We start from the raw sequence: 27,307 nt of genomic DNA on the forward strand, positions 1-27,307 counted from the left end.
ACGTGTGTGAATGCGACGCGGTTCAGGTGTATATTTTCCCAGGTTTTAAATAGTTTCAGCCCAGAGACTAGGTGGTCGAGTTCTGTGCGTTTATTTACGTTCTCCATCTCTTTTCTGAAATAACACGGTTGAAACCTCCGCCTACGATACAATTAGCGGCATCTTCATTAATTAGAAAAGACACATCATTTTTATAAAAGTAACAACGTTCCTTTCGGCGGTTACTGCCGGATGGTGCGTATAAGTTGACAATCTGAGTAGCACTGATACGACAGGACATGCCACATCCATTTGTCAGCAACATGAAGTTGGAGTGACGGATGCCACCTCGTAGAGTGGGATTGCAGTTCCTGTGTGGTCCCCTTTGAATACGGCTACAAATCCCACTGTTGGGTTCTACGCAGACTTGTTTTAAGAGCGCGGCGTCTACATTAGTGATGTATGGGAAGTCTGTGAGCTCTCTGATTGTAACATCACTCTGAATTCTGTTAATACTAATCGTTGTCGTGTTGTACGTGAAAGTATCGCTCACTGAGAAGGAGATACACGCGGACCACTAAATGCCGCTTTGTCCACACATACAAATTCACACACACATTTCGAGATAAAACTACGGTTGGCCCTCGTATCTGTCCGTTTCAACGTCCATTCACCAATGATCACCCGGAGGTAGGTTTCGATTGTCGCCAGAATCCGTGGGTTGTAAGGTGGCAGTTGCGCGGATGTTGGCGTTGTTTCAGGCTGGTTGTTATCGAGTTTCGCAGCCACTTGGTGGGCTACCCTACCGGCTTTTATCGTCGTCCTGCCTCAGTAGCTCCTCCGCGAGCAATGCGAAGTTTCTTTTTGTCGGTCGAGGATAGGCCTTCGAAATCTTTTTGGAAGTCATATACGGACGGCCCTTTTAGATTTTTTTTGATGTAGGAACTGCTTGTCCAGTCCCACCGGAATGTCCGTCACGAGCTTCAGTGTGGTCTGTGACGTTGTCTGTAAGCTGTGGTGTCGTTGTCATTGGTACTGTTACGTTTATTCAAAGAGTCGATTGCAGGAACGTCGGATGTGACAGTAGTAGGGAGGGAGGCAGACTTGTGTTCATTACTACGATGTAATTAGGCTAGAAATAAGACTGGTTACAAACCACACTCGCATCCCGTCTTAGAAAATTACGGCTCGCATCGTATAGGAGTAAAAGAGGATCCGACGGTGCACAAGATGTGTCTTCCTGCCCTGCAACAGATTATTTCAAAGCTGAATCGTCTACGGTGCTGCGTGAGGGCGAACTGAGTTCAGGAACAACTTCTGAGGTCATAAGTCCCCTAGAACTTAGAACTACTTAAACCTAACGACATCACACACACCCATGCATGAGGCAGGATTCGAACCTGTGACCGTAGCGGTCTCGCGGTTCCAGACTGTAGCGCCTAGAACCGCTCGGTCTCACCTAAACTTATGTTAGAGTTTCCTCCCCAGGCCGACCCTTGAAACACTCCTGAGCGCCACTGTTCTGTTGGGTTTAGATTGTGATTTTCTTTTAGTCTGAAGTACTGTGCGAGGCCTTCAGCTGTGTATTAGTTTAATTTGTTTTAATTTTAAAATAAGGCCTTCGGCTGACTTAAACCGAGCTTTCCAGATTGATTTGCTTAAAACTATTTTAAAAAAGAGATTTGGTTCCATTTGATATCTTTGTTATCCAGGCGTTAAGCCTTGAGTTGTTCAATGTTCAGTATGTGGCCTTTAGCCTAGCTTTTACGTGAAATATTTTTAAGTAAGGCCTTCAGCCGCGTGTATTCCTTAAAGCAATTTTAATAAATTGTTTTCGGGCTTTCAGCCGTTTTGTTTTGAGTCCTTTTAAGGGCATATGTGATTAAGTGTTTTTAGGAAAATAAAGTTTATGTGTTTTGTGCAACTGACAGTAACTGAGTTTTGGCCCCTTTCCACAACTGTAACCTCATCCTCTCTATGCTGCGAAACCAGATTTCAGCAACGTTTGCATGAACGTCGGACATTTCCACATCAGCGCTCCATTCATCATAAGAATAAACCTCATGTACACATTACACTATGTGTTCTTCTGCGTTTGCAGGAACCTCATTGGATTTCGTTTCACGTGGAGCAGAAGCCAAGCTGTCTCGAGTACAGTCAAGTTGCGAGGTGCCGGGGCTAGTAGTGTATTTATCACTAAATTCTACTAGAATCCACATGTGTAAATCATGCTCTAAGCCCCCCCTATTCTAACTCCGACTTTTGCTGTTGCACAAGGATAAAACAAATACGCGAACTGACTCTAATCAACCCTGCTAGTGGAGTAGAAGAGAGTTTGGCACCTGCAATAATTTAATTTGATAAATAAGTTAAATAAACAAAGGTTTCATTAGCATAGTGAGGAATGATAGGGTTGCTCTATTGATTAACAGAAAGAAAGTTCTGTCCAAAATAACAATATGATTTATTAAGATTAAACGCAGAATAGTAAAAGAGACACAGGAAATATAAAACATCAAATTGGCTAAAATTGGAGATTCATACAAACACAGTAAAGGTGAAGTTGTCCCTAACTTAGATCGTGAGGTTTAAGACGAAGTGGTATGTGGAGCCAATTCCTTTCCACTCAAATCTCAAGAGAGACACACAGCTAACCCAATAGTAATTGCTGCTACTCGAAACTGAACAAAGTTAGAAAAGGATGAACAGGCGCGCTCTGCTGAGCTCTGATTATCACCTAGGAAAATCCCTATCTGCCGGTGCTGCGCACGTACATTACCAACAGTCTTCTTATCTCCCAGAACACGATCTGGCGTACCGCAGGCGAGGGCTGGCTGCTTCGACGTCCACGACCGAAAGGCGACTGCCGACTACCCCAGAGCACCTGTACAGGCCGAACACACCACCTTCCCGCCCCCACGACAGTGGTCGTGGTTACGTTCCAATCAGCCACACCAAAACCGGCGGAAATTCCACTCCATTGCCGGAGCACTACCATTCCACCAATGGAGATTCTTGGCGCCAATTTCTGTGCTGATTTTGCCCCGTCACGGAGCTATGCCCTTAGCAAGCCAATCACAGTTCCTATTTTGCAGAAAGCGCGGTAATTTTCCCGCCCCAGCTGCCTGGGTACATAAGTCATTCCCACGCCTCGCTGGTAGCCCGCCAGAAAGTGTTTTCGCTAAGCTTCTGCGAAGCAACGGAACCACCAGCCCAGCCGCCACTTCCGGCTTTCGCGGCCGCGTCTCCTGACAATGTCGGCGTCCGGAGAGTATTCACTCGGCCCCCACACCTGTCAGCCTACCCTTTCATAGTGAGAAGAGCCCGCCTGTCACTGGACCACCCGGGTGGCGAGAGACGCTACATGGGAAGTCCGCGTGTGAAGGAACAACGGAACCTCCACCGCATGCAACTAGAGAGGAGAATCGTAAGATAGAAATATGAGAGGGGGCTCATGCCACCTCTCATTGCCCCTACGCCATTTTAGATTGTAATTGGTGAGCGGTTGGCTCACTTAGGAGCAAGGTAGTGAGTCAATCGCCCAAGAACAATCTTACAAAGTGACTCCACATGCCGCACTCTATAAAGAAAATCACTGCAACTGAAAAATGCAGCTCATAGAGGGAGGATTATTTATGATGTAGCCAACTTCACCTTCTTAATATGGAACACTAACACTCACATCACACATCCATACCCAGGGAGCCCCTTCCAAACACCGATTCACGCAGACATTCACGCTCTAAACATGGCCCGGGCATCTGAGCCAAATATGGAGCAGTTTATTCTTTACAATCAGAGTTGGAGTGCTCCGCAATTAAATGCCCAAGATGTTACAACAATTTTAATCATTAAACTAACCTGACCTCACTCACACATGGTAATATTTAAGTTAACAATCTCTTTGTGAGTTTTCCGAATCTAGTTACAACCTCCGATTCATTCTGTCTCCCTGCAGCAAGAATAACCTTTACAAAATGTTCCCTGAACTGATGGTCCATTCACAATGACAGTGGTGGTATCTGCTTCAGTTTATGGGGACTTCAGGCACACTGTTAGCATACACACAACAATAAACACAAAATACAAAAAAAACATGATGTGGAGAACAATACAGTAATCTGTAATAAGAATTACAGTGTAAAACACAAACGCATACAAGGTATAACATACATTACAGAAACAACATAAGAGAAAGAAATTTAAGAAAAACAAAAAAAACAAGGTTCATGGGGCATCAAATTGTGCGTGCACATTGCACAAAGTTCACGACTGTGCTGAGAATGAGGCACTAAATCACATTGTTAGAAATATCCGTGGCACTTCACAAATTCCACCGTACTGACATCACATAAGGCTAAACGTCGGGTGTAGTTGCTACGTTGTGGCAATAGCAATAGGGAGTTCTGGAGTGTCTGCAGTACGCTGTTGAGATTGTAGTCAGACCCACGCATATGATCACGGCAGTACGGTAGGAAGACACAGTGATAGGTTCTCCTCACGTCGATTAATTGTCTCTGAGATCTCCTTGTTGGGATACATCACTAGTCTAGGTCTCTTCTCTCGCTGGACAGAACTTTACGTTTCCCAATATTGCAGTTCGACGAGGGATGATGGCACGTGGAGTGACTCCACAAGTGTGTGAGGTCATCCATACAGGATCGAACTAGGAGCGACTATTGTTAAAAACTGCTCTCTAATAGAGAGGAGAAGTAAGACATGAGACCATACATTTGTTAGTGTGGCACGATGCTGCTTTGTGTATGCAGATCGGCCAATGCTAGTGAGTTGTAAAAACCCAAACAGGTGAGTATAGAGCGTCCCTTTCTGTCCTGAGGCACATGAGGCGCAGGTTCTGACACGATATGTGATCTTCTTCGTGTACTCACGACAACGTGGTCTGCCGCAGGGAATCCCTCCAAGCGGCTGCCGCGTCCGGAGAGCTAGCAGGCTGTCGCGTGTCAGGGTCAACGGCCAGCCCCACTTTCGCTTGTGGCGGGGCGAGGGTCCCGTGTAATCCCTCAGGTAGGCAGCCGGGTGACTGTCAGCGTGTAGGACGGGACGCTCGCCCTCTAGCAGGTAGCCCAAGACCTCTTGTTTTTGCGCTGGCTGGCCTCTGCATTGCCACGATACCCGTCATCTGCACAGTTCTGACAAAAATCTTAAGCCTAACTTTTTCCCATGACCTTCTATGTTATAATAAATTTACATAGTGATACATTGATGGTCTGTCATTTCAGACACTCTTATTTCACTTTTATAGTTATTAATCTATGGCAATCATTATAACATCTAATCTAGACATGGAAATAATTTATTTTGATATATGTGTAGAGACTGATCTCAGTATGTACATGGTGTGTGATAACTGATGCTTTATAATGGATGAACAACTAAATGTGCGGGCCCGCACTAATATTACTATTAATTATATAGATCGACAGTAGACATGCTTCAAGAATTAACTACCATATCCCAACGATCTACATTCTACGTCTTTTAATTAAATTATGTTGTTATGCAGGTCTAAGTTTTACTGTGCTATAAAGAACATGCAACTACGCTACTTTCGCTCGCCCGTCGTCCCTCCATCTCGGGTCTGTGGTTTGGTGACCTGAAAAATAGCAACTCAACAGGCGCGCGCCACACTTGTGGTAGAAAACCCCCACAATATTAATCTAGTTATTGTTAAATCCTACAGTTTAACTTATCCTAGTATCGTACTTTCCCTTTTATTTATTTATTTATTTATTTTATTTTATTTATTTATTTATTTATTTATTTTTTTTATTTACCTTATACAATACCCTTACATAGTTCCTGTTACGCTGAGATGTCTTGCTGCTCGCCGCTATTGACGACAGTGATGTGCGCGCCGTACGACATGACCTCCGAGTTTTCATTACGCCTCACTGAAACTCCAGAGACTGGGTTAGCCATGGCTATACACGACAATAAATTTATAGTTGCAACTTCCTTCTCTATGTGAAGCGGTTTTCGTGATCAAAGTACACCTTTCCAGAAGCAATGTAATATGACCAAGCCAGGACTGGTTCCTGTTGAGGATTCAGACACCCAACACACGCCAGCTACACAGTATGTCACGAATATCCAAGTACAATTCCTTGGTGATTCATCTGTGACAAAAACGAGCAGCACGCTAAATCCCCAACCAGCACATTAGCATGGTAGGCTTTTATGCCCTCATTTCTCTCGTCTAGGGCACCATTAGAGTCAAATGCTCACAGGTTCACCCCGACTTGCAAGACAACGATACCGGCGCAGCTCTGCAAAAACTATACTGCCCATATTCACCCTCGAAATCGCGCAATATACCACAATCGTGCAGTGCACTGACGCGTGCCTGCAAGCATTGGTATGAACGTCTCACGAACTGGTTGTGGCCGCTATGGAGCGTATCACGACCTCTCAGAACGCTTCTAAGAGCACGTTCTTGTATGCGCCCGTTTGTGCGACGTCTCGTCACTCATCCTTATCCCTTAACATGGACACCAGATAGGAAAGGACTAAAACATTGCTCATGGAAAGGTAGTGTCTCCTACTCCATCGACATTGGAGATCGCAAACATAAACAAAAAGAGGATAGCAGCAGTAAATTCTTATGCAAGACAACGCAGCGTGTTAACACTTTAGCAATCTTAATCTATTAATGCAACGGTTATTGTTCCCCGAAAAAAGGTTCATATCTTTGCCTATTCTACTATGTACATTTCTTACACTACTACTATTCCACGAACTTCTTTGTGTGAGAGAAGTGGTGGAGTCCTATGGACTAGCGTCAATCCCTTCTTAGACTCCCCCTCCTCTGACGTGTATTAGGATTTGGAGGTCTAATTTCTATCTCCCGGTTCTCCTGTTGTCCTTGATTTCGCTCTCTCCAATTACGGTCGCTTTGCCGTTCGTCATTCCTCCTGTCCCAGATTCCTTGTCTAGATTGACCTTGTTCCCTAACGTTCTCGTTTCCGTGTCTCTGGTTTCCATAACCTTGACTTGCGTAACCTTGATTTCCGTAACCCCGGTTTCCTAACCGACGAGCGAGATTATGCGATCTGTTGTCGTCTGCCCTTGCTGGCCCGTGGTATTTGTTATTTTGCGCCTTCTTCCTGTCCTTTGCGTCTTGTTTATCGAAGACTACTTCGAGTTCGCGCAATAGACTCTTGAATGCTTCTATGTCAGATCCACACTTCCCGACAAGTGTCTGTTGATACCTAATAGGCAATTTGGAAAAGCAAAATTTAATGATTTCTCCGTTGCTATATGGACTATCTAAAAACTGATTCTTCTTGAGTAAATCATCAAAAAATTTGGTTGCGTTCCTATGCCCGGACACTTCCAGTTCAGGACAAAATATTATTTCCTCTTTAATCCTGTCTTGCGTTTCCTTTGACCAGTAGGTACGCAGGAATGCACCAACAAATTCCTGATAGGTCCGACACGTCGCTGCCACACCCCGCATCTTTTCCGCGGCTTGGCCTTCGATGTGTCCACACATGAATTCTAATTTTGCGTGGGTTGGCCATGATGACGGTAATGAATTAGTGAACTGCGTCACCCAGCTCTTCGGATGCATCGACCCTCCATTATCTCTGAACTTCTGGAATTTTAGTATCGACAGGAAGTGATTGTGATCAAAATCCTGTCTGATCCTCGCACTGGTGTTGTCACTCGTTTCCGATACTTGCACGTCTGCTGAGTGTCCTGTTCTATCTTGCTGATAACTGTGATGTGCTACCTCTGTATCACAGTGGAAGTGGCTCTCAGAATTCACTCTCCTAGGTGGGCTATAATTATTGGAGCTATTACTCGCTGTTTCTGCGTGTGCATTATTAGTTCCGCACTCTGTCACTGGGCTAGAGCACGGCGGGCTTTTCCTCGGAGACACACTCCTGTGTACTCCATCATTGGTATCCGAACGCGCAGTGCTCGTGTGCCCGTTTCGCTCTAGTTTCGCTATCCGACTCACTACTTCTTTCATTCGTTTCGTGATGTTCGTAACCGCAATATTACCTTGAGTTTTTAAGAATGCTAGGGATTTTGAGTGGGATTGTGTTGTACGTCGCAAGCGCCCTGCGAGTTTAGAAGTTGCTTCCGCGACTTTCATTGCCCCTATTGCTGTTGTTTTGGCCAGGCCTGCTACTTTTTGTGCAGCCATTGACATTTGTTTTGCTTCTCTACATTCTTTCTTTATTGTTATTAATTCCCCACGAATTTCCTCTATATGCGAAATTATTGCCTGAGTGTCCTTCTTACGCTGTTCGTCAGCTTCTTCCTTCTCCTTCTTACGTTGTTCGTCAGCTTCTTCTTTCATTGATCGTAGGAAGCTCAGTATTGGGTTAATGTCATCAATTTGATCCTCGTCACACATGGGTGATGTAACTCTGGACACCTGGGCGCTAGAGCTCTGACGTGGCCGAGCTGGCCCCTGTCTGCTCTCGTTCGTTTGATTATAAACTTCTGCTACCGTCTCGACCTGTGTGACTGTCTTTGTTTCATCCTCTACCTCACTATCATAATCACGGCCGCAACGCTGCTCTAAGATCGCGTCCAAATCACCTTCCTCATCAATGACCCTGGCGTCCTGTCCTGCTAAAAATGTGCCCATCTCATCTCCGAACCTATTCCCGTCAGTAAACTGCCACTTATCCATTATGCTATTCTCTTTTGTTTTAGTTTCGCTCGCTGATAGTCGTGCCTTACTTCTCGTGATCATTCATAAAAAAAACAAATTTATCTAAAATTCACAATAAAATCATCTACTCCCAATATTTTTCGACATAGACACAAAATTTTAACAACGCTGTTGCAACGCTGTAATTACAAGCACAATTTGATGTGGTCCAGAAACCGCACACAAATCCGACAAAGTGCGATGTGGTACGGACACCACATCAACGAAACACAAAAAAACAATGAACAAAAAAAAAATATATACACTGAAAACAAAAACTGTAATCATGCGCCGCTACTTAAAACTAAACGCGGAACTACCAGAAAAACTTGGGTATTAATCAATAAAAAAATTAGAGAAAAAAAAATTTGAATGTTCGTACTAAGAATACTGTTTGTTAATCAGTGATTCTCAGGAAAGATCCGAGGCTAAGGGTCGCCATATTATGCGAGGTGCCGGGGCTAGTAGTGTATTTATCACTAAATTCTACTAGAATCCACATGTGTAAATCATGCTCTAAGCCCCCCCTATTCTAACTCCGACTTTTGCTGTTGCACAAGGATAAAACAAATACGCGAACTGACTCTAATCAACCCTGCTAGTGGAGTAGAAGAGAGTTTGGCACCTGCAATAATTTAATTTGATAAATAAGTTAAATAAACAAAGGTTTCATTAGCATAGTGAGGAATGATAGGGTTGCTCTATTGATTAACAGAAAGAAAGTTCTGTCCAAAATAACAATATGATTTATTAAGATTAAACGCAGAATAGTAAAAGAGACACAGGAAATATAAAACATCAAATTGGCTAAAATTGGAGATTCATACAAACACAGTAAAGGTGAAGTTGTCCCTAACTTAGATCGTGAGGTTTAAGACGAAGTGGTATGTGGAGCCAATTCCTTTCCACTCAAATCTCAAGAGAGACACACAGCTAACCCAATAGTAATTGCTGCTACTCGAAACTGAACAAAGTTAGAAAAGGATGAACAGGCGCGCTCTGCTGAGCTCTGATTATCACCTAGGAAAATCCCTATCTGCCGGTGCTGCGCACGTACATTACCAACAGTCTTCTTATCTCCCAGAACACGATCTGGCGTACCGCAGGCGAGGGCTGGCTGCTTCGACGTCCACGACCGAAAGGCGACTGCCGACTACCCCAGAGCACCTGTACAGGCCGAACACACCACCTTCCCGCCCCCACGACAGTGGTCGTGGTTACGTTCCAATCAGCCACACCAAAACCGGCGGAAATTCCACTCCATTGCCGGAGCACTACCATTCCACCAATGGAGATTCTTGGCGCCAATTTCTGTGCTGATTTTGCCCCGTCACGGAGCTATGCCCTTAGCAAGCCAATCACAGTTCCTATTTTGCAGAAAGCGCGGTAATTTTCCCGCCCCAGCTGCCTGGGTACATAAGTCATTCCCACGCCTCGCTGGTAGCCCGCCAGAAAGTGTTTTCGCTAAGCTTCTGCGAAGCAACGGAACCACCAGCCCAGCCGCCACTTCCGGCTTTCGCGGCCGCGTCTCCTGACAATGTCGGCGTCCGGAGAGTATTCACTCGGCCCCCACACCTGTCAGCCTACCCTTTCATAGTGAGAAGAGCCCGCCTGTCACTGGACCACCCGGGTGGCGAGAGACGCTACATGGGAAGTCCGCGTGTGAAGGAACAACGGAACCTCCACCGCATGCAACTAGAGAGGAGAATCGTAAGATAGAAATATGAGAGGGGGCTCATGCCACCTCTCAAAGTACCATAATGAGGATACGTTTTACGCTGGGCGTTACGCGTGCATCGATTCGGTGATAGTACGGGACAATAGCCTTATCGGCGCATTTAACGTGGACACCATAGGCCAGCAACCTGGTCCAACAACCTGCAGTGATTTGAACAATTGTAGTAACAAGAGACGAGCATAGAACAATATAACCTTGGATGTCATTCAGTTTTGAGACAGAAGGAAAAAATGATAAAACTCAGGCGGTACGCTTCTTAGGTGACCTAATGGAAAACATAGCATGCTCTCGATCTAAGCTAACATAGTACTGTAATTAAAAAAGAGAATGATGAAAATTCCTCACTTTAACAAGGGAAATTTTTCTGCACGAGCTATGTGCGGCGTAAAAGCGCACTGCTGGAATTTCGCCATGAAGATAAATATTGAAGCCACTGAAGGTGCCACAGTCAGTCGTCTGGTACATTTCAGTACTGCTACGTTGATGACTAGGCGATCAGCAACAGAATCTCAAGTCCACGTGTCCTTCTCTTTTATGACGTGGTGTTTGTATTTCGCCATCGTTCGTGAGTGACGTGCCACGAAGCTTCGTGCATTAGTTCCAGTACGTTTGGCAGCTTAAATGTGTTGTTGTTTCTCGCGGCAAATCCCTTAAATTGGCTCCAGATCAGTTCTGTTGCATTCAGAGAACAGTGGTACTGTGAAAAATGTAAAAATGCAGCATTTGTAGAGTGTGCTGGACGCCGTGAAAATGGTTGTTTTCTATGTTTCAACGCCGCTTATCAATCTGGCTCGTGTGAGACCACATCTGTCCTATAAAAGAATGGGCATATTCAAACAAAGAGTATTAGATTTTTCATTTTTATGCAAGAATTTAATTGTGTAATGTTAACTTCCAAATCTTTAACAATCTTTTATAAAATACCGATGATTAAGAACGTTTATTTGCAAACAAAACCAGAATTTTGCGTGTGACACGTGATTAGAAACTAGAAGACGTGCATTTTTCTTGAAAGATGATGGTTAAGTGTGAGTTAATTAACGTATATTTGATAAGTTTCATACTTAAATGATTTAGGTATTCAAACCGAACAAGAAAATTATAGACCAGAATGGGTTTCGATTCGCTGCCCACCAGCCCAATCGATTGTAAATCAATATGCATCTCTATACAGTGTTTCTGAAAAGAGGGTCAAAGCTGACTTTTCTCTGTAATGTTGTGAAAAACATTAAGAACAGTTTGTTTCTAGCCATTAACGGTGTTACGCGCTCGTGTGTCACTACAAATCAGGAAGCAGTGTCATCCATTTTCGCGGTACAATCAGAGCTCGAGCAGCACTTAAAGAGACTGTGGCTGTACACGATGTTTCAAAGAAAAATTACTTAGCTAAAGTATGATTAAGAAAGACTTTGATGGCCGTCAGTGACGTTGTAACAAGTAGACCTCGGATTTTAGGTAAAAACGTATTTTGTTCCTCATCAAATAAAGGCAACAGAAGTTGTACATGCACGAATTACGCCAATTTATGATCGAAATCACTAGTTTTATAGCACCTAAAAATACCTAATTTCAGGTTAGTACTTGATTATGCCTAAATTTTAAAAATGCAGTTAAATAAAAATTTTTATCGTTAACGTTCTCTCGTGGTCTTCCCAGGTAAGAATTACGCAAATATTTAATCAAAAATTGTAATTTTATAGTACCTAAAATGCCAAATTTCATGTTGGAACTTGATTGTACCTCATTCTTAAAAATCCAAAAAATACCTACACCCGAGCCGGTGAAACATGTCACTTGACAGCTCGCGTGCGGTTGGCTGCACTGCTATTGCTAGGTTGCAATAGCTGCCACCGCACACGCCCGCAACTCCGAAGTACGTTTTGTAAATGTAAGCTACAATCAACGTTTATACGTTAAGTGCAACAAAGTACGTTTTTCTAACAATGGGAGAACGACGACGGAGACCAAGCGTTAAATAGTATATTAAACCGGGAAATAAAAACACCTGAAGTTAATGACAATATCTATGAAAAGTCGTCCAAATTGTTGCAGTAACAGCCGCATGTAAAACGTATAATAATGCAAATCTAAGCATACCAAATAACACGCTATCCACACTCATAGAAAGAAATAAAGCAAAACATACATAGCCTACCCGATTGCAAAGAAAAAAGAATTAATTCTGTATACATTTACACTCACCAATCTACGATGTCAATGGCGCAATTCCTTCCAGTTCTCCTTCACTGTCATCGGAATCGGCGCCAAAACCGTTGTCTTCATCATCATCACCATCAATTCACTTATAATGCCATCTATAGTCTGTGCTTCTCTTATCAGTTTAGCAACTTGGTCTACTTTTTTCCTCCGTGAGGTAGCGTCTACTGTAGCAAGACCTTACGTAGCAGTCTTTCCACTTCTGTTATAGTAAAAGTCATGTTGTTACTTCACTCCAAACCAATTGAGTTGGATTAAAATGACGGTGCTAAGGCGGTAGCCTAATTACCAAGTGACCCTGTTCGCTTGCAATTTCATCTACAACGTATTTAGGCGTCACAGGCTTATTTTGTTTCACGAGCGAGTATAACAGCAGTTTTGTCGTACCCATGTCGGCAGCAATGTCTCTCGCCTGCAACCACTGCACCGTAGTTTCTTTACGGTCGCTAGTGGTGGGAGCTTTATCTAGAATCACGGAATGGTACGGTGCATTGTCCATCACAAAAACGGTCGGAACACTAAACTGGAGCAACACGTTTTCAAACCACCGTAGAAACCGTGGGTGGTCCATATCCTCACGATAGTCACCGGTTTTTATCGATCGAAAAACTAGAAGTCCTTCAGGAACAAAGCCATTTGAAGATCCTGCATGGGCCACAATTAACTGTGATCCTCTTCCTGTTGGCTGATGACCGCTGCTATTCGGAATATAATCTGTCCAGCAGTTCTCAACTGATTCTCCAGCGTTGATCCAGGTTTCGTCTAACCATATGACTGAGTGTATGTCCTTTCCTACAATTTTGTGTAAGAAAATGATACGAGCTGCAACGACATGAGCTTTTTCTAGTAACAGTTTTCGTCCATCTAACTTTTTTAAACGGAAGCCCATACTTTTTAATATCATCTTAAGTGACGTTTTCCCCCCTGAGAAAAGTTGACTTCCTTTTAAAGAAATTAGCAACTTGGCTATTGTGGGGTATTCTTTCCTTTTATAGTATCCGTATATGTGCCGGCGAACTGCATCGGATTGGAAAGAATCAATATATGTAATAGGACGAGGCTGCTTCTTTTTCTTGCCCGGAGTACTTAAAAACACACTGTTTCTTCCACAGAGGCTTTCTTCCACACTGTTTATTTCACTGTCTTGTAAGTCTTGAAGTAGCACCCCATTCCTTATAACTGTTCTTTCACTGAATCCTAGAGTTTTCGAGGTACGCTCTAAAACTTTATCGGCAGGAATCGACGCATGCCCACGAACAGAAACAAATTCTTTTTCTTGCTCATAAAACTCACGCGTCCTCCGTAGTAATTCCAAAGCCTGGCTATTCAATGGCACTCCACGGCGCAACGGATTCTCGCTTGGTGAACGACATCGTCTTGGAGACATTGTTTAACAAACAAAAACTGTAGTCGAGCCGGTAACACAGCACAACAGCAGGCGTTCGCGCACTAACATACCATGTTTACACGGAAGCCGGCAACGTGGTAGCGTCGACGCCGGAGCCGGCTTTTGTTCGGTGCTGTTATTGGTTCAGTAGACGCGTCGGCTCCCGTTCCTCACTTGTTTGTTGGCTATCCTACCAACTCTACGGCGCTTGGGGAGTGGCCTTGAAGTGACATGTTTTAGCGCCCCGGGTATAATTTCATGTTAGAACCTGACTGTATCTAATTTTAAAAATGCAGTAAAAGTAAATTTGTATGAGTAATACTACACTTCCGGTCTTCCCGGCTACATAGAAAACAGTAACTAAAAGACATCTGGTTTGTTTGCATGCGTGAACGCCAATCGTGCGTCAGATGAGAACGCCAGGCTGTTGCAGCCCGCTCTGCTTCGCAGAGCTTTGTCGCTCGCTGTGAACCGTCAAATGGGCCGGCAGGGCACGTACTGTAGAAGCCTCGTGGTCTTCCTCGGGTGCCTTCCTGCTCTATATGAACGGCCTGTTTTAACCACCTGCACTGTCTTCATTCAGACGGTCAACGTGCTGCTCGGATGTAGTGAAGTATTTCACAGCGACAGTGTGTTTGTGGATAGTGAAGCATGCCGAAAGTGGCCAGCTCCATATCATCTCTGATTCGTCAGTCGTTTACGAGAATTTCCTGATTTCTCTGCAGACGGAAGAGTTATTCACTGCAATTTGTGCAACAAAGGCGTAAGTAAAATGTTAACCTTTTATCTCCTACGCCCACTCAGAGAAAAAAAAAATGGTTCAAATGGCTCTGAGCACTATGGGACTTAACATCTGTGGTCATCAGTCCCCTAGAACGTAGAACTACTTAAACCTAACTAACCTAAGGACATCACACACATCCATGCCCGAGGCAGGATTCGAACTTGCGACCGTAGCAGTCGCGCCACTCAGAGAACATAATGCCACTGTTTTTCCCGAGTTAACTTGGACCAGACACATGAGAATGCAAAAATATTGTTTCTAAACCCGTAACGTAGGTTAATTTTGCTAAGTAGATCTCGTATGTCAATTCTTCCACAAAGTGTTTCTCATTTCTTTTCGTTTTTAGATACGTTCTGAACAGAGGTCGCATTTAAGTCAGCATGTTGCAGGGATTAAACACCAGGCAAATTTAAAAAATAAATCAAACTTGAAACAAACGTTTGTAACTAAACCAAACGCAGCAAACAAAAACGAATTTCAACTGACTGTGTCGAGCCATTGCAGCAATCATAGCATTCAATGCAGTTGAAAATAGCAAGTTCAAAAATTTTCTAGAGAAATACTGTCACCGCAGCATTCCATCAGAATCCTCACTGAGAAGAAACTGTTTAGATACTTTAAATGAAAATACATTGAGCAGGATAAGGGAAGATATAGGCGATCCATACATTTGAATCTGTCGATGAGACAGCTGACAGACAAGGTCGATATTTGTCTAATTTGATTGCTGGAAAGTTAGATCCTGACATTCGCTCTGTATCTCATCTGATCTGCAGCAAGGTGCTAAAAAAGACTAACCAGGAAACAATTGCTCACTTTGTTAATAAAGCCCTCAAATTACTTTTCTCCAACAGCAGGGAGCTAAAAAAGACTAACCAGGAAACAATTGCTCACTTTGGTAATAAAGTTCTCAAATTACTTTTCTGCAACAGTCTAGATGAAAATAAAGTACTTGTAATCTACACTGATGCAGCCACATACACGATTGCTGCTGTTAAATTATTGAAAATATTTTACCCAGCCTTGCTCCATATCACGTCTTGCTCATGGCATGAGTTGTGAAGCAGCTGCAAGAGTCCAGTTATTTCGAGTAGAACTTCCCAACGTTCCGCTTCCACCATGACCCATACCTACTGGCTGGGGAACGTGGCTAGAGACCGTGTAATAAATATTACAGCGAGCATTTGAAAGACATTAAGAACATTGTTCTTAAATTGCGGAAGGAGGCAGTGAGCATTACTTCAGCTAAAGCTCTTCTAAAGGACCCAACAATTTCCAACGACATTGCATACCGTACATAAAATCTCATTGTGCATTTTTGGTCCCTGTTATAAAAGAGTTTTCAGGGAATCCAGTCTACACGCAACTGCGATTGATAGAAGAGGTGGAAGAAAAACCAACTTGGTTCCAGGTTCTGTTGGTACGAAACTTAGTGAGAAAGTAAAGACAGTGCCACAAAAAACCCAGGACTGAGCACCCTCTGCACAGTGGCTATCTTATCAGGTAAATCAACAGAACGTGCACCAAATTCGGTCATTTAAATATGCTCCGGTGACATCTGTTGACGTGGAACGCTCATTCTCGCCATATAAGATGCTATTAACAGACAAGAGATGCACTTTCTGTACTGAAAATCTGGAGAAAGTGTTAGTTATTTACTGTGACTGTAATTATGGACGTGGACAATAACATAATGTGGCTTTTTGTCGATCTATTTATCTTTCTAGGCAATAAAATGTCCGATTTTTGTCAACTATTTTCTGATTTTTATAACCTATTTTTGTAAGTGAGAGAACCTATTTTAGGTACCTAATTTAAGATTTTTAGAACATAGAAGTCCGAGGTTTAGTAATAAGATATCTAATACATAAGTTCGACCTACTTCCAAGAGCGGAACAACACTGCTGTACGAGAGCTAGGGCCGCTGACCAACCGTCGGGTTTGTGTTTGTTTGCATCAGGTTTATTCTTACGATGAACGCAGTATAGTTTGCGACACTTCAGTTACCGTTGCCGCGGCAGCGAGAGCTATGTCATCGGCTCTCTCTGCGCGTAAACAAACTGTGGGCGACTGCGGCGTACTGGGGCGCCCGCATCTTAACTCGGCAGGGAGCTGCAAAGACATCGAGCCTGCTGCTTCTTAAAATTTTGTAAGTCGGCTGATTCACGTCAACGTCCAAGAGTCCGTCTAGTCGTGTTCGTCCGTAACTCTGAACTATGAGTCAAACAAACCTGTGACGATTTGTACCACTCTTCTCAGTATCCGTTAAAAATCCTCTGTGAGCCCTTTACGGTGCGGGCCCTACACACGGTTTGTACGTGTGGTTCGTCACCAGTCTGTCTTCTAACCTAGCAATGAACAAAAGTCTTTTTCTCTCCTTACCTATGTCTGATACATTGTGATGAAATTGCAATCTGTTTCTGATGCTGCTCAGCAACAATCATATAGTATTTTTTGAAGGAACACACCACCATTTGACCGTTTCATTGTTTATTTAAGTACAACCCAGGATTCGGCCTTTTACGCCATTTTAAGTACTTGATTTTATATCTTTAACATATATTGCAGGACACTTAAAATGTTGTCAGTCTTAAAATGGGCCATAAATTAAGAAGAATACTGGCTTCCCACGACGTGCCTGATGTAAAGTCACCATCTTGTAACAGATCAGTAAATAATCGTGGGAGCACGTCATATTTAGTAATTAATATATTCATATTTATTAAAAACGTAAGCCTCTTTGTACTATATGTGACGACTCCCACGATTATTTACTGATCTGTTACAAGATGGTGATTTTACATGTGCCACTTGTTGGGAAGCCAATATTTCTCTTAATTTATGGCCAACTTTGTGCCTGACAGCAAATGTCCTGCAATAGACATTAAAGACATAAAATCATATACTTTAAAATGGCATAAAAGGCCGGAAGCTGGGTTGTACTTACATTAACAACAAAACAGTCAAACGGCTGTGTGTTTCTTTAAAAAACTGCAAACTGTTACACCCAGCAATGTTTTGAGATGACCCATTCCTTTTGTGACTCACTGATATTGTTCTCATAGCATACCATGTTCTTAGTTCTGTGAAGTGCACAGTTTTTCATTTCTGAAATTTGAAGGACGCAGCTATTCTTTGCACTACTATGAAATTTTGTCAAAATCCGGTTGAATATTTGTGCCAATTTTTTCAGACAGTAGTTTATTAAGGACTACTGCAGCATCTGCGAAAAGGCTGTTAACGTACGACCTGAATTTTTACAACTGTCAACATACATCTCCATCCACGAAAACGTACTTCGTCCTCCCTACCGAGAAGCAATCAGAAATACTGCTAGACACCCCGTATGGTCGTACTATCGACGGTGAGGTAGCGGTGCTAATGAGTCGGAGTTCCAGAAGTAGCTCACTCACCTAATGCCCTCCGTCCACGACTTTTACGATTTGGTTGGAAAGAAGAGATAATTAGGTTTCACTTAATCGATGTTTTTGGAATCCATCCTACTTGACATGGAGATGCCTGTACGGCATGGCTCACAAGCTCACTGTAGACAGAGTTTAAACATTGATCTTTTTCTTCAGTGCCTTAATGAAAGGTGATTTATTTTGTATATCTGGGACTCTTCTCCCCGATTTTTCTATCCAGAAAACGTTTCTGGCATACACGATTTATTATCTTTCGGTTTTCACCTAGTCGATAAGATTCTTCATTACTTATTTGGCACAAGACTTTCTTTTCTAATCAGATAGTGACTTTCGCCCCACATTTACATTATTTCCGCGTGTTTTGTGAAGGGATGGCCTTACGTTTCCAGATCCCCCGTTCGAATTCATCCCCGTATTCACTTCGTACGGTCCAAAACTCTTCTTTCGTAACCTTGGCATGTCCAATTTTTCTGCTCCAAGGGGGCTGTGTCTGCTGGGCACTTAACTGTATAGATTACTTACGCTAACAAATTTTAAAAGAAAAAGGCGACACAAGTAAGAAACACTTTGTAATGCATTCAAAAGTAACTTTGTAGAAGAGCTTCGGGTTAAACTGTTTTGCGACGTATGATTCCTTAACACCGAAATAGCGTCGCACAACAACTAATGCTCCGACAACACGCTTCCCCCTACGTTCACAGCAAGAATCGGCGGAAGTCGCTTGCACGAAACGTATGCGCACCGTGTGGATAAACTGTCTGTGGAGTGAGGCCACAACCTAGTCGAACAAGCTGGTCGATTGCGAGCGACAAACTAGCACAGCATCAGTGATGACGCGACAGTAGACAGACTGCGTCACACCGATACCGGAGGGAGCGAGATACCACGATGACGCAAATTCAGTTACAAAATGGTGCAGGTAATCAGTTAGACGTCGTGTAACGGTTCCAACGTTTTATGAGTCGCTCGTTTTTTACTTTCCTTTTGCTCAGAACGCAAAGCGCGTGGAACTCTTACTACTTATGTGTGCGTCGCAAAACATTTGACGTGTTTTATTTTCTTGTGGTTCGAGACAGTGCCGCACGGGTGAGTGAGGGCGTGTGTGGTGTTGCAGCCGGCCGCATGTGGAGGCGCGCCCGCCGCCGCTGACGACATGCGGGCCGCCGCCCCCGCGTCGCCGCCGCCGCCGCCGCCGCCGACATGATGCGCGACGCCCGGCCGGCCGCCCCCGCCGCCTCCGCCGCCGCCGCCGCCGCCGCCACCGCCGCTGCGCTGCTCGTAGTCTGCGCCTCTCTGCAAGGTCGGTGTCGGGGTGTCCCGTGCCCTTCCTTACCTTAGTCTCTACACGTCTACATATGTCCCGACTGTGGCGGGGTGTGCCGTTCCTTAATACCACTTTCTACACATGTCCCTCTTGCGTGGGACGTCAAATATCCCGGTATAGCGAGCACTATAACGAATCAAAACTTAACGCTTCTTCACTTACAAAATGGTCGACTACGTCGCGTTCAGAACACTGTCCTGCAGCCACTGTACCAGAGGGACTGTGCGTTTCAGAGTGTGCCGCTGTTCCCTGGACGGCGGAGGGGCCACGACCGCTGTCAGACCGTCTCCCCACTGCAGTGGCTGTCCCTCGCGCCACACCACTTGTCGGGTCCGCGCTTTCCTTTGTAGCGAGGGAGGCAGGCGACTCTTGGGTCGTGCACCACACCCTTCATTGTTCCGAGTTCATATTTCTTCACTTTCGACGACAAGTCGCTCAGTAGATCAGCGACCATCTGTAGTACTCAATGAAAATACACTACTCCTGGTCACCAATTCATTTTCATTAAGTGAAGCCAACGTGTGGGCTCTGGCGGTCCGCCAGAACGTAACAGGAGAGAACACGGGACGGTAGACGGCTTTTCACAGGTCTAATGGTGGGGATGGCCCGAAACGGGTAATGATGAGATCTTAATGAAAATTGTATTGGTGACCGAGACTAACGTGTCTAATATCTACATATAACTTTAAAATTACAATTTATACATGCTTTCGTAAGTTAAAAGTGCATGACCTTGACTCGCATCAGTGCACCCTGTAAGTACTGGCGGTATTTTCGCGCAGGAGACGCGGTGTTCGAAAGTCAGTTCTCATTTCATTCATTCAGCGCAAATACGACTGGTAAGTAACCTGTAGCATGTGTATCTATCTCTAAAGTGGGTAAATACAAAAAAATTAAATGAAACATCGTGGTAGTTAGGCATGTTTAACTACACTGACAAGCTTAAACATGGACCTGTGTCGCGTTTTAAAGTTTCGTTAGTATTCTTAACAGATTCAGTGCATGCTGTCCTTTATTGTACATATTTATTCTTTAATAAGGATTTTTCGTAGGTGAAGTCACGATTCATAGAAAAAATAATTAAAAATCCACTTTCTTTCGCAAAATATTGCATTCTAGATTTATACCGCACATGTGCAATGATGCACATAACAATAAACATCCTGTACAAATTAGAACTGTAAACATCTACATTTTACAACTCTAATCGTTTCTCCCATCTCGCAGCAATTTAAGCTGTTCCTGGCTAACCACACACTTGGAAGTCGCCACGTATCCAGAAATAAGGGGCCAAATATTTGTGAGAAGCCGGCCGGTGTGGCCGAGCGGTTCTAGGCGCTTTAGTCTGGAACCGCACGACCGCTACGGTCGCAGGTTCGAATCCTGCCTCGGGCATGGATGTGTGTGATGTCCTTAGGTTAGTTAGGTTTAAGTAGTTCTAAGTTCTAGGGGACTGATGACGTCAGATGTTAAATCCCTTAGTGGTCAGAGCCATTTGAACCATATCTACGGATGACCCGAGATGTGCGCTCGCTTATTCCGACTCCGGCTGAGCAAACTTTCCAAGATATAAGCTTATGGAACTTGTCGCGTTCTCCTCGTAAATCACCTAACCAGAAATTATTCAGAGTTCTTACGCTGGAACCGTGCGACTGCTACCGTCGCAGGTTCGAATCCTGCCTCGGGCATGGATGTGTGTGATGTCCTTAGGTTAGTTAGGTTTAAGTAGTTCTAAGTTCTAGGGGACTGATAACCACAGCAGTTGAGTCCCATAGTGCTCAGAGCCATTTGAACCATTTTTTTCTTACGCTGAAAAAGTTGTAAAGTCATTGTGACTGTCACATGCAAAATACTTTTCCAACCAAACAGTTCGAATGACGGTAATTTTTGTAATTATTCATGATTTAAAACTATTCAGAGTTTTCACGATCGTCACACGTGAAATTCTTACAGGTCCGCGACCAAACACTTAGAAGGTGTTCCTGTTAGACAGACGAGGTGACGTCCAGCCGCACACACGTCCTACCTGTTCGCTAACTCTGCTCCAACTGACTGTCGAACACCGCGTCTCCTGCGCGAAAATACCGCCAGTACTTAAAGCGTGCACTGATGCGAGTCAACGTCGTCCACTTCTGACTTACGAAAGCATCAATAAAGGGTAAATTTGAAGTTATATGGAGATATTACACGCGAATCTGGACGCGAAGTTCATCAGCCTTTCAATGTTGCTCGTAGTTTACGCGAATAGCGCGTGGGAACAATGATTGTCGCTAAGCCTCTGTATTGGTCCTAATTTCTCGAATTTTCTCCTCGTGGTCAATATGCGAGATGCGTGTGGGGGTAGGGAGAAGAAGGTGTAATTAGATGAACGACGCACACTGACTTCACTTAACGAAGGTTTATTCAGCACTTGCACGTACAAGGGTGCGGAGCGAACTGCCTCCGACCAGCGCATATACGGTATATATATAGGTACAGAACATTCCAGTACAATGATTCTTGACATTTGTGGATACTTCTAGAATGAACGAACCGAATATAGAAATTAAAATTTTACAATTCGTGTGAGATTTGAACTCACGACCCTCAGTCTAGTATCACAACCACTACACTACGGTTTCTGCACCATTGCTTCCGCCCTAAGAGCACAGCGTCTCGGTGTTACGTCCTCCTAGTCCGGGAACGAGTCATCGGTCCTGCATACTCCGACTCTCGATGACTCATGTTCGCCCTGGTGGTGATGTTCTTAGAACTTCCTTTGCCGCTACGCTCTTCGTCACATTTCCGCTTGTTGCCTGTCGCTGGAGCTTCGAATTTACCCTGGGTTGCAGGATCCTTGGCTTCATTCGAAAGACTTGGACCGTATCTCTGATCTTTCGTCGTCTTGTGTCGGGGTCGAAATCTTCAGCTTCATAAGTAACATCAGACAACTGTCTTACAACCTTATAAGGTCCAAAGTAGCGCCTGAGGAGCTTCTCAGAGAGACCGATCTTCCGAACAGGAGTGAAGATCCAGACGAGGTCACCAGGCTGGTAGGAAACAGGGCGGTGGCTCGCGTCGTACCTTCGGCGATCGCTTTCTTGAGCCTGCAGCGTGCGGAGTCGAGCTAACTGCCGCGCTTCCTCAGCTCTGGAAAGGCATTTCGGCTGGTGGGATTGGTATGAGTCGGTCAGGTGGTTTCTGAGGAACTGCCTTTCTCCTCTGGCACTCTCGACAGTGCGACACATAGTGACGGACACTCCTAAATAAAGCTGGCCAGAAAAATCTCTTGCGAATCCTGTCGGATGTCTCAATAAATCCTAAATGTCCGGCCTCAGGTGTGTCACGGAATTTCTGTAGAACATCTAAGCGCATGTGTTTGGGAATCACTGGTAGCCACCTATTTCCAAACGGATCAAAGCTTTTCTTGCAAAGTATTCCATCAACTTCCTTAAATTGTCCTATCACATCCTCTGGCAGATTTAAGAGACGCATAATTTGAGATATCTTGGCGTCCTTCTTCTGCTCAGCAGAGAGACCCTGGAGTGCAGCGAGGCAGTCACTATCTTCATCAAAGTCTTGATGGTGTTGCCCAGGGTTTCTTGAGAGACAGTCGGCATCTTGGTGTTTTCTTCCACTTTTGTACACTATGGTAATGTCATACTCTTGAAGACGTAGTGCCTACCTAGCGAGTCGTCCTGTTGGACCCTTAAGACCCATCAACTAAAAAAGTGAATGATGGTCTGTAACAACTGTGAATGGCCTTCCATGGAGGTACTGTCGAAATCTGCACATGGCCCAGATCACAGCAAGACATTCTCTTTCTGTACTTCAGTAGTTTCTCTCGGCTTTTGTAAGTGTCCTAGAAGCATAGGCTATAACCTTCTCTTTTTCATCCGAAATTTGCACCAGAACAGCACCGATCCCATACCTACTGGCATCTGTGTGTAGTTCTGTAGGTGCTCTCTCATCAAACAGACCAAGTACAGGTTCAGTCATTAGAGCCTATCGCAGTACATCGAAAGAATCTTGTTGAGCACCACCCCAGATAAATTTAGCATCGGTTTTTAACAACTCTTAGAGTGGCCTGGCTTTGATACAAAAGTCTTTGATAAAACGACGGTAATAACAACATAACCCGAGGAAGCTTCTCATATCTCTAATACTTTTAGGAATAGGAAATTCCGTTATAGATCTCACTTTTCCTGGGTCTCGCCGCACACCTCCGTTTGACACAAGGTGTCCAAGTATTTTGATCTCTTTTGCTACAAACAGACACTTTCTTGGATTAAGTTTCAGTCCGCCTTCTTGGAGACACTTGAGAGTGGCCCTCAGTCTTTTTATGTGTTCATCAAATGTCTCTGACAACACTACACTGTTATGAAAATAACAAACGCACATGGTCCACTTCAGGTGACTTAGGAGGTCCGTTCAAAAGTTGCTGGTGCATTACACAAACTCATAAAGGCCCTCAGGGGTGATCAATGAAGTTTTCTGTATATGTCCATGGTTGAGAAAAACTTACCCCCCTTCAGACAATCTAGTGTATCGTCAATTCTTGGAAGAGGGTAAACGTCCTTTTAATTATCTCATTAAGCTTCGTGTAATCAACAAAAAATCTCCAACTGCCATCCTTCTTCCTGCCGAGAAACACGGGTGACAACCATGGGCTCTGTGAAGGCTAAATGGTGTCATTCTTCATCATTTTCTCTAACTCGTCGCGAATTATTCGACGTTCCGTTGCTGACACATGGTATGCTCTCTGGATTATTGGTTGAAGGTCTCCAGTGCTAATCCGGTGTTTCACCGTCGATTTGTGTAATTTGCTCTTCACCTGTGAATTGAAGCATTCAGAAAATTCTTGAAGAGTGGCAAGCAGCTTCTTCTATTGTTCCTTAGTGAATCTGGTAATAGTAGAGCTAGAAGATCTTGTCTCGTAGTGGTAGCGCTAATTTCGCCCACAGACTCGGCATGGGAGGTTTCTATGACGCCCAGCTGTTCTGCAATTAACAGTTCAGCGTTTGCTACGCACATGCTTCTTGGAAAGATCTGCGGTTCTCGGCGACAACTATCCACAATTGACCGGATCCGTTCTTAAACGAGACGACAGAGGCTGGGATGACCAAGTTGTTCTTCAGTGGTATGCTTCTCTGACATTCCACTACAAGATCCGTGGGTTGATGCATGGCATGACACGTGACAGCTACCTTTCTGGCGCTCATTGCAGGAATGATCACTTCATCCAGCACACACAGTCTCCACACACTCGGATGCGCATCTTCCGGTCCACAGTATGTCATCTCGTCTTTGAGCGACCACAGTCTATAATTGCCTGAGAAGCTTTCAAAAACTCCCATCCGAGAATGACGTCATGCCTACGCTCTTGTAAGACGATGAAATCTTAGGGCCTCTTATACCCACACGAATGGTACATCTTCCTGTGGGGTTTGCATATTTCCCATTAGCCACCTTCAGCAGAGATGTTTTGTTGCCAACGAATACAGTTTTCTGCATCTGGCGACGGTACTTCTCTGAAGTGGCTGAATATGGTGCTCCAGAGTCCACAAGAGCTTGGGCTGGTCGGCCATCCGTGAGGATACCGACAGAGTTACCTATCATATTTGTAGTGATCGACGACGGAGGTTTTTTCTCTTCGGCGGCCTCACCTCCAAGGAAGGTCGCACCCTTTAGGTTTCCAGGTTGCGGAGGCTAGGTGATGGGCTGGAGCTTCTAAACGGCGATGGAGACCTTGATCAGCTTGTTGGGGAGCGTCCTGTCCAGCGGCTAGCTTGCGGCGATGGTGGCGTCGTGCGTCGTCCTGCACCCACGTTTTCTTGTTCATCTTCGTCGTCCCGGAGTTGACGTCGGCTAAGATCGGTCTGTTGTCTTCTGGCGCGGGCGTCATCAAACATTCGCCGCCTTTCTCGACAATAGCACACCACATGTCCCGGTCGTCCGCAGTGGAAACATACTGGTTGGTCATCCTGGTTCCTCCAGACGTCACTCTTCCTTGGTGCCCAAACAGGTTCCCCATGCGACACTGTAGGAACGTAACTCCACCTGGGTCTCGACTTTTTCACCGTTTTAAAGGGAAATGAAGGACGAGGGATTGGGTTCAATGTCCTCCCTTATGACCTCTTGAAGCGTCTCGGTTTTTTGCTCGCCGTGCAATCCAAGTGCCTTCTGAACTTCCTGTCTCACTATCTGACGAACAAGATTTGTGAAATAAGTTTCTTCCTCCATCACAGACACCGATACGTCGTTAGGAAGCCGTTCAAATTTCTTTCGTGTAATTCTTTTTTGATGCATTGTCTCGATACACTGGCACCATTTCATGAAGTCATCTGCTGTCGAAACCTCCTTCAGGAGTAGGGCTCGATACATGTCCTCAGCAACACCCTCCATGAGATGTGCAACCTTATCTTCCTCCTTCATTCTAGGATCCACTATTTTACACAGCTCCAAGACATCTCGAATGTAGGGAGCTGTAGTTTCTCCCAGAGGCTGTGCCCTGCACTTTAATTTGTCTTCAACCTTGCACTTCTGTCGTTGTGTGTCGCCGAAATACTTGCGCAGTTCCGCCTGGAATACTTCCCAGCTTGTGAACATCTCCTCGTTCTTCTCATACCATTGCTTGGCAGTGCCCTCCAAGTAGAAAAATACGTTAGCCAAACACACGGTGTCATCCCATTTGTTAAGTTTGGCTATACGCTCATATACCTTCAGCCACTTGTTCGGATCTTGGCCATCGTCACCAGAGAACCCGGAAGGATGTGTTGCTGTCATCGTAACGTCCTCTTCTTCTTCTGTCTCCGGTAGACTGCAATCAGCTGAATGTGGCTCGTACTCGGGGTTCTCGCCACATAAACGGCGGCTCTGTCGTGGCCTGGTGGGAGCCACTGTGTCGTCGATAATGTGCGCTATCACATGTTCCTGTACCCAGCGCCTCCACCAGAATAATGTCACGTAGAAGAAGGTGTAACTAGGCGAATGACGCACACTGACTTCACTTAACGAAGGTTTATTCAGCACTTGCACGTACAAGAGCGCGGAGCGAACTGCCTCCGGCCAACGCACATACGGTATATATACAGTTACAGAACAATCCAGTACAATGATTCTTGACATTTGTGGATACTTCTAGAATGTACTCGAACCGAATATAGAAATTAAAATTTTACAGTTCATTGGGATTTGAACTCACGACCCTCCATGCAGCAGTCTAGTATCATAACCACTACACTGCGATTTCAGCGACAATATGTTGTCCGACCTCTCCCAAAAAGTGCTGTCCCGAGATTTCAACAGTAAATCTCTCCGTGATGCACAACGCCTCTCTTGTAACGTCTGCCAGTGGAGTTTGTTTCGCAACGCTCTCTCGCGAATTAAACGATCGCGTGACGAAACGCGCCACTTTTCGTCGGATCTCTATAAGTCCTACCTGATAGAGATCCCAGAGATACTGAAGGTCATCGTAAGTTGTGTTCCAAAAATGAACGTCATAGAGACAGAAGCGGTGGCACTTTCTGCCGGACCTGACCGTCACTCGCAGGACAATGCTCGAGCGCGTACAGTGCAAGCTGTTACCCCCTACTGCACTCCCCTGACTTAAGTTCTCGTGAGTTCAACTCTATTTCTAAACTGAAGGAAACATTTCACGGCATTCGCTTCAGAACTGCTACAAATTCGTCGGGCAATAGATCGCGCCGCTCGAACTGTCAACACAGCTGGCACTGCTGAGAGTATCCTACGACTTCCACAACGCTGGCTACGGGTTGTACACAA

The 27,307-nt window shown here is 44.6% G+C and overlaps 1 protein-coding gene across 1 annotated transcript in view; it reads left to right on the forward strand.

The window, feature by feature from the left end:
• Window positions 1–27,307, forward strand: part of LOC126215300 (acetylcholine receptor subunit alpha-like) — a 586,475-nt gene that overhangs the window by 10,326 nt on the left and 548,842 nt on the right. Inside the window, exon 2 of the mRNA XM_049941983.1 lies at window positions 19,449–19,519. Within this exon, the coding sequence (XP_049797940.1) occupies window positions 19,449–19,519 (71 nt within the window). The remainder of the gene's footprint in view (window positions 1–19,448; window positions 19,520–27,307) is intronic.

Source organism: Schistocerca nitens, chromosome 12, assembly GCF_023898315.1.
Source record: "Schistocerca nitens isolate TAMUIC-IGC-003100 chromosome 12, iqSchNite1.1, whole genome shotgun sequence".
In the NCBI taxonomy this organism is placed as follows: Eukaryota; Metazoa; Arthropoda; class Insecta; order Orthoptera; family Acrididae; genus Schistocerca; species Schistocerca nitens.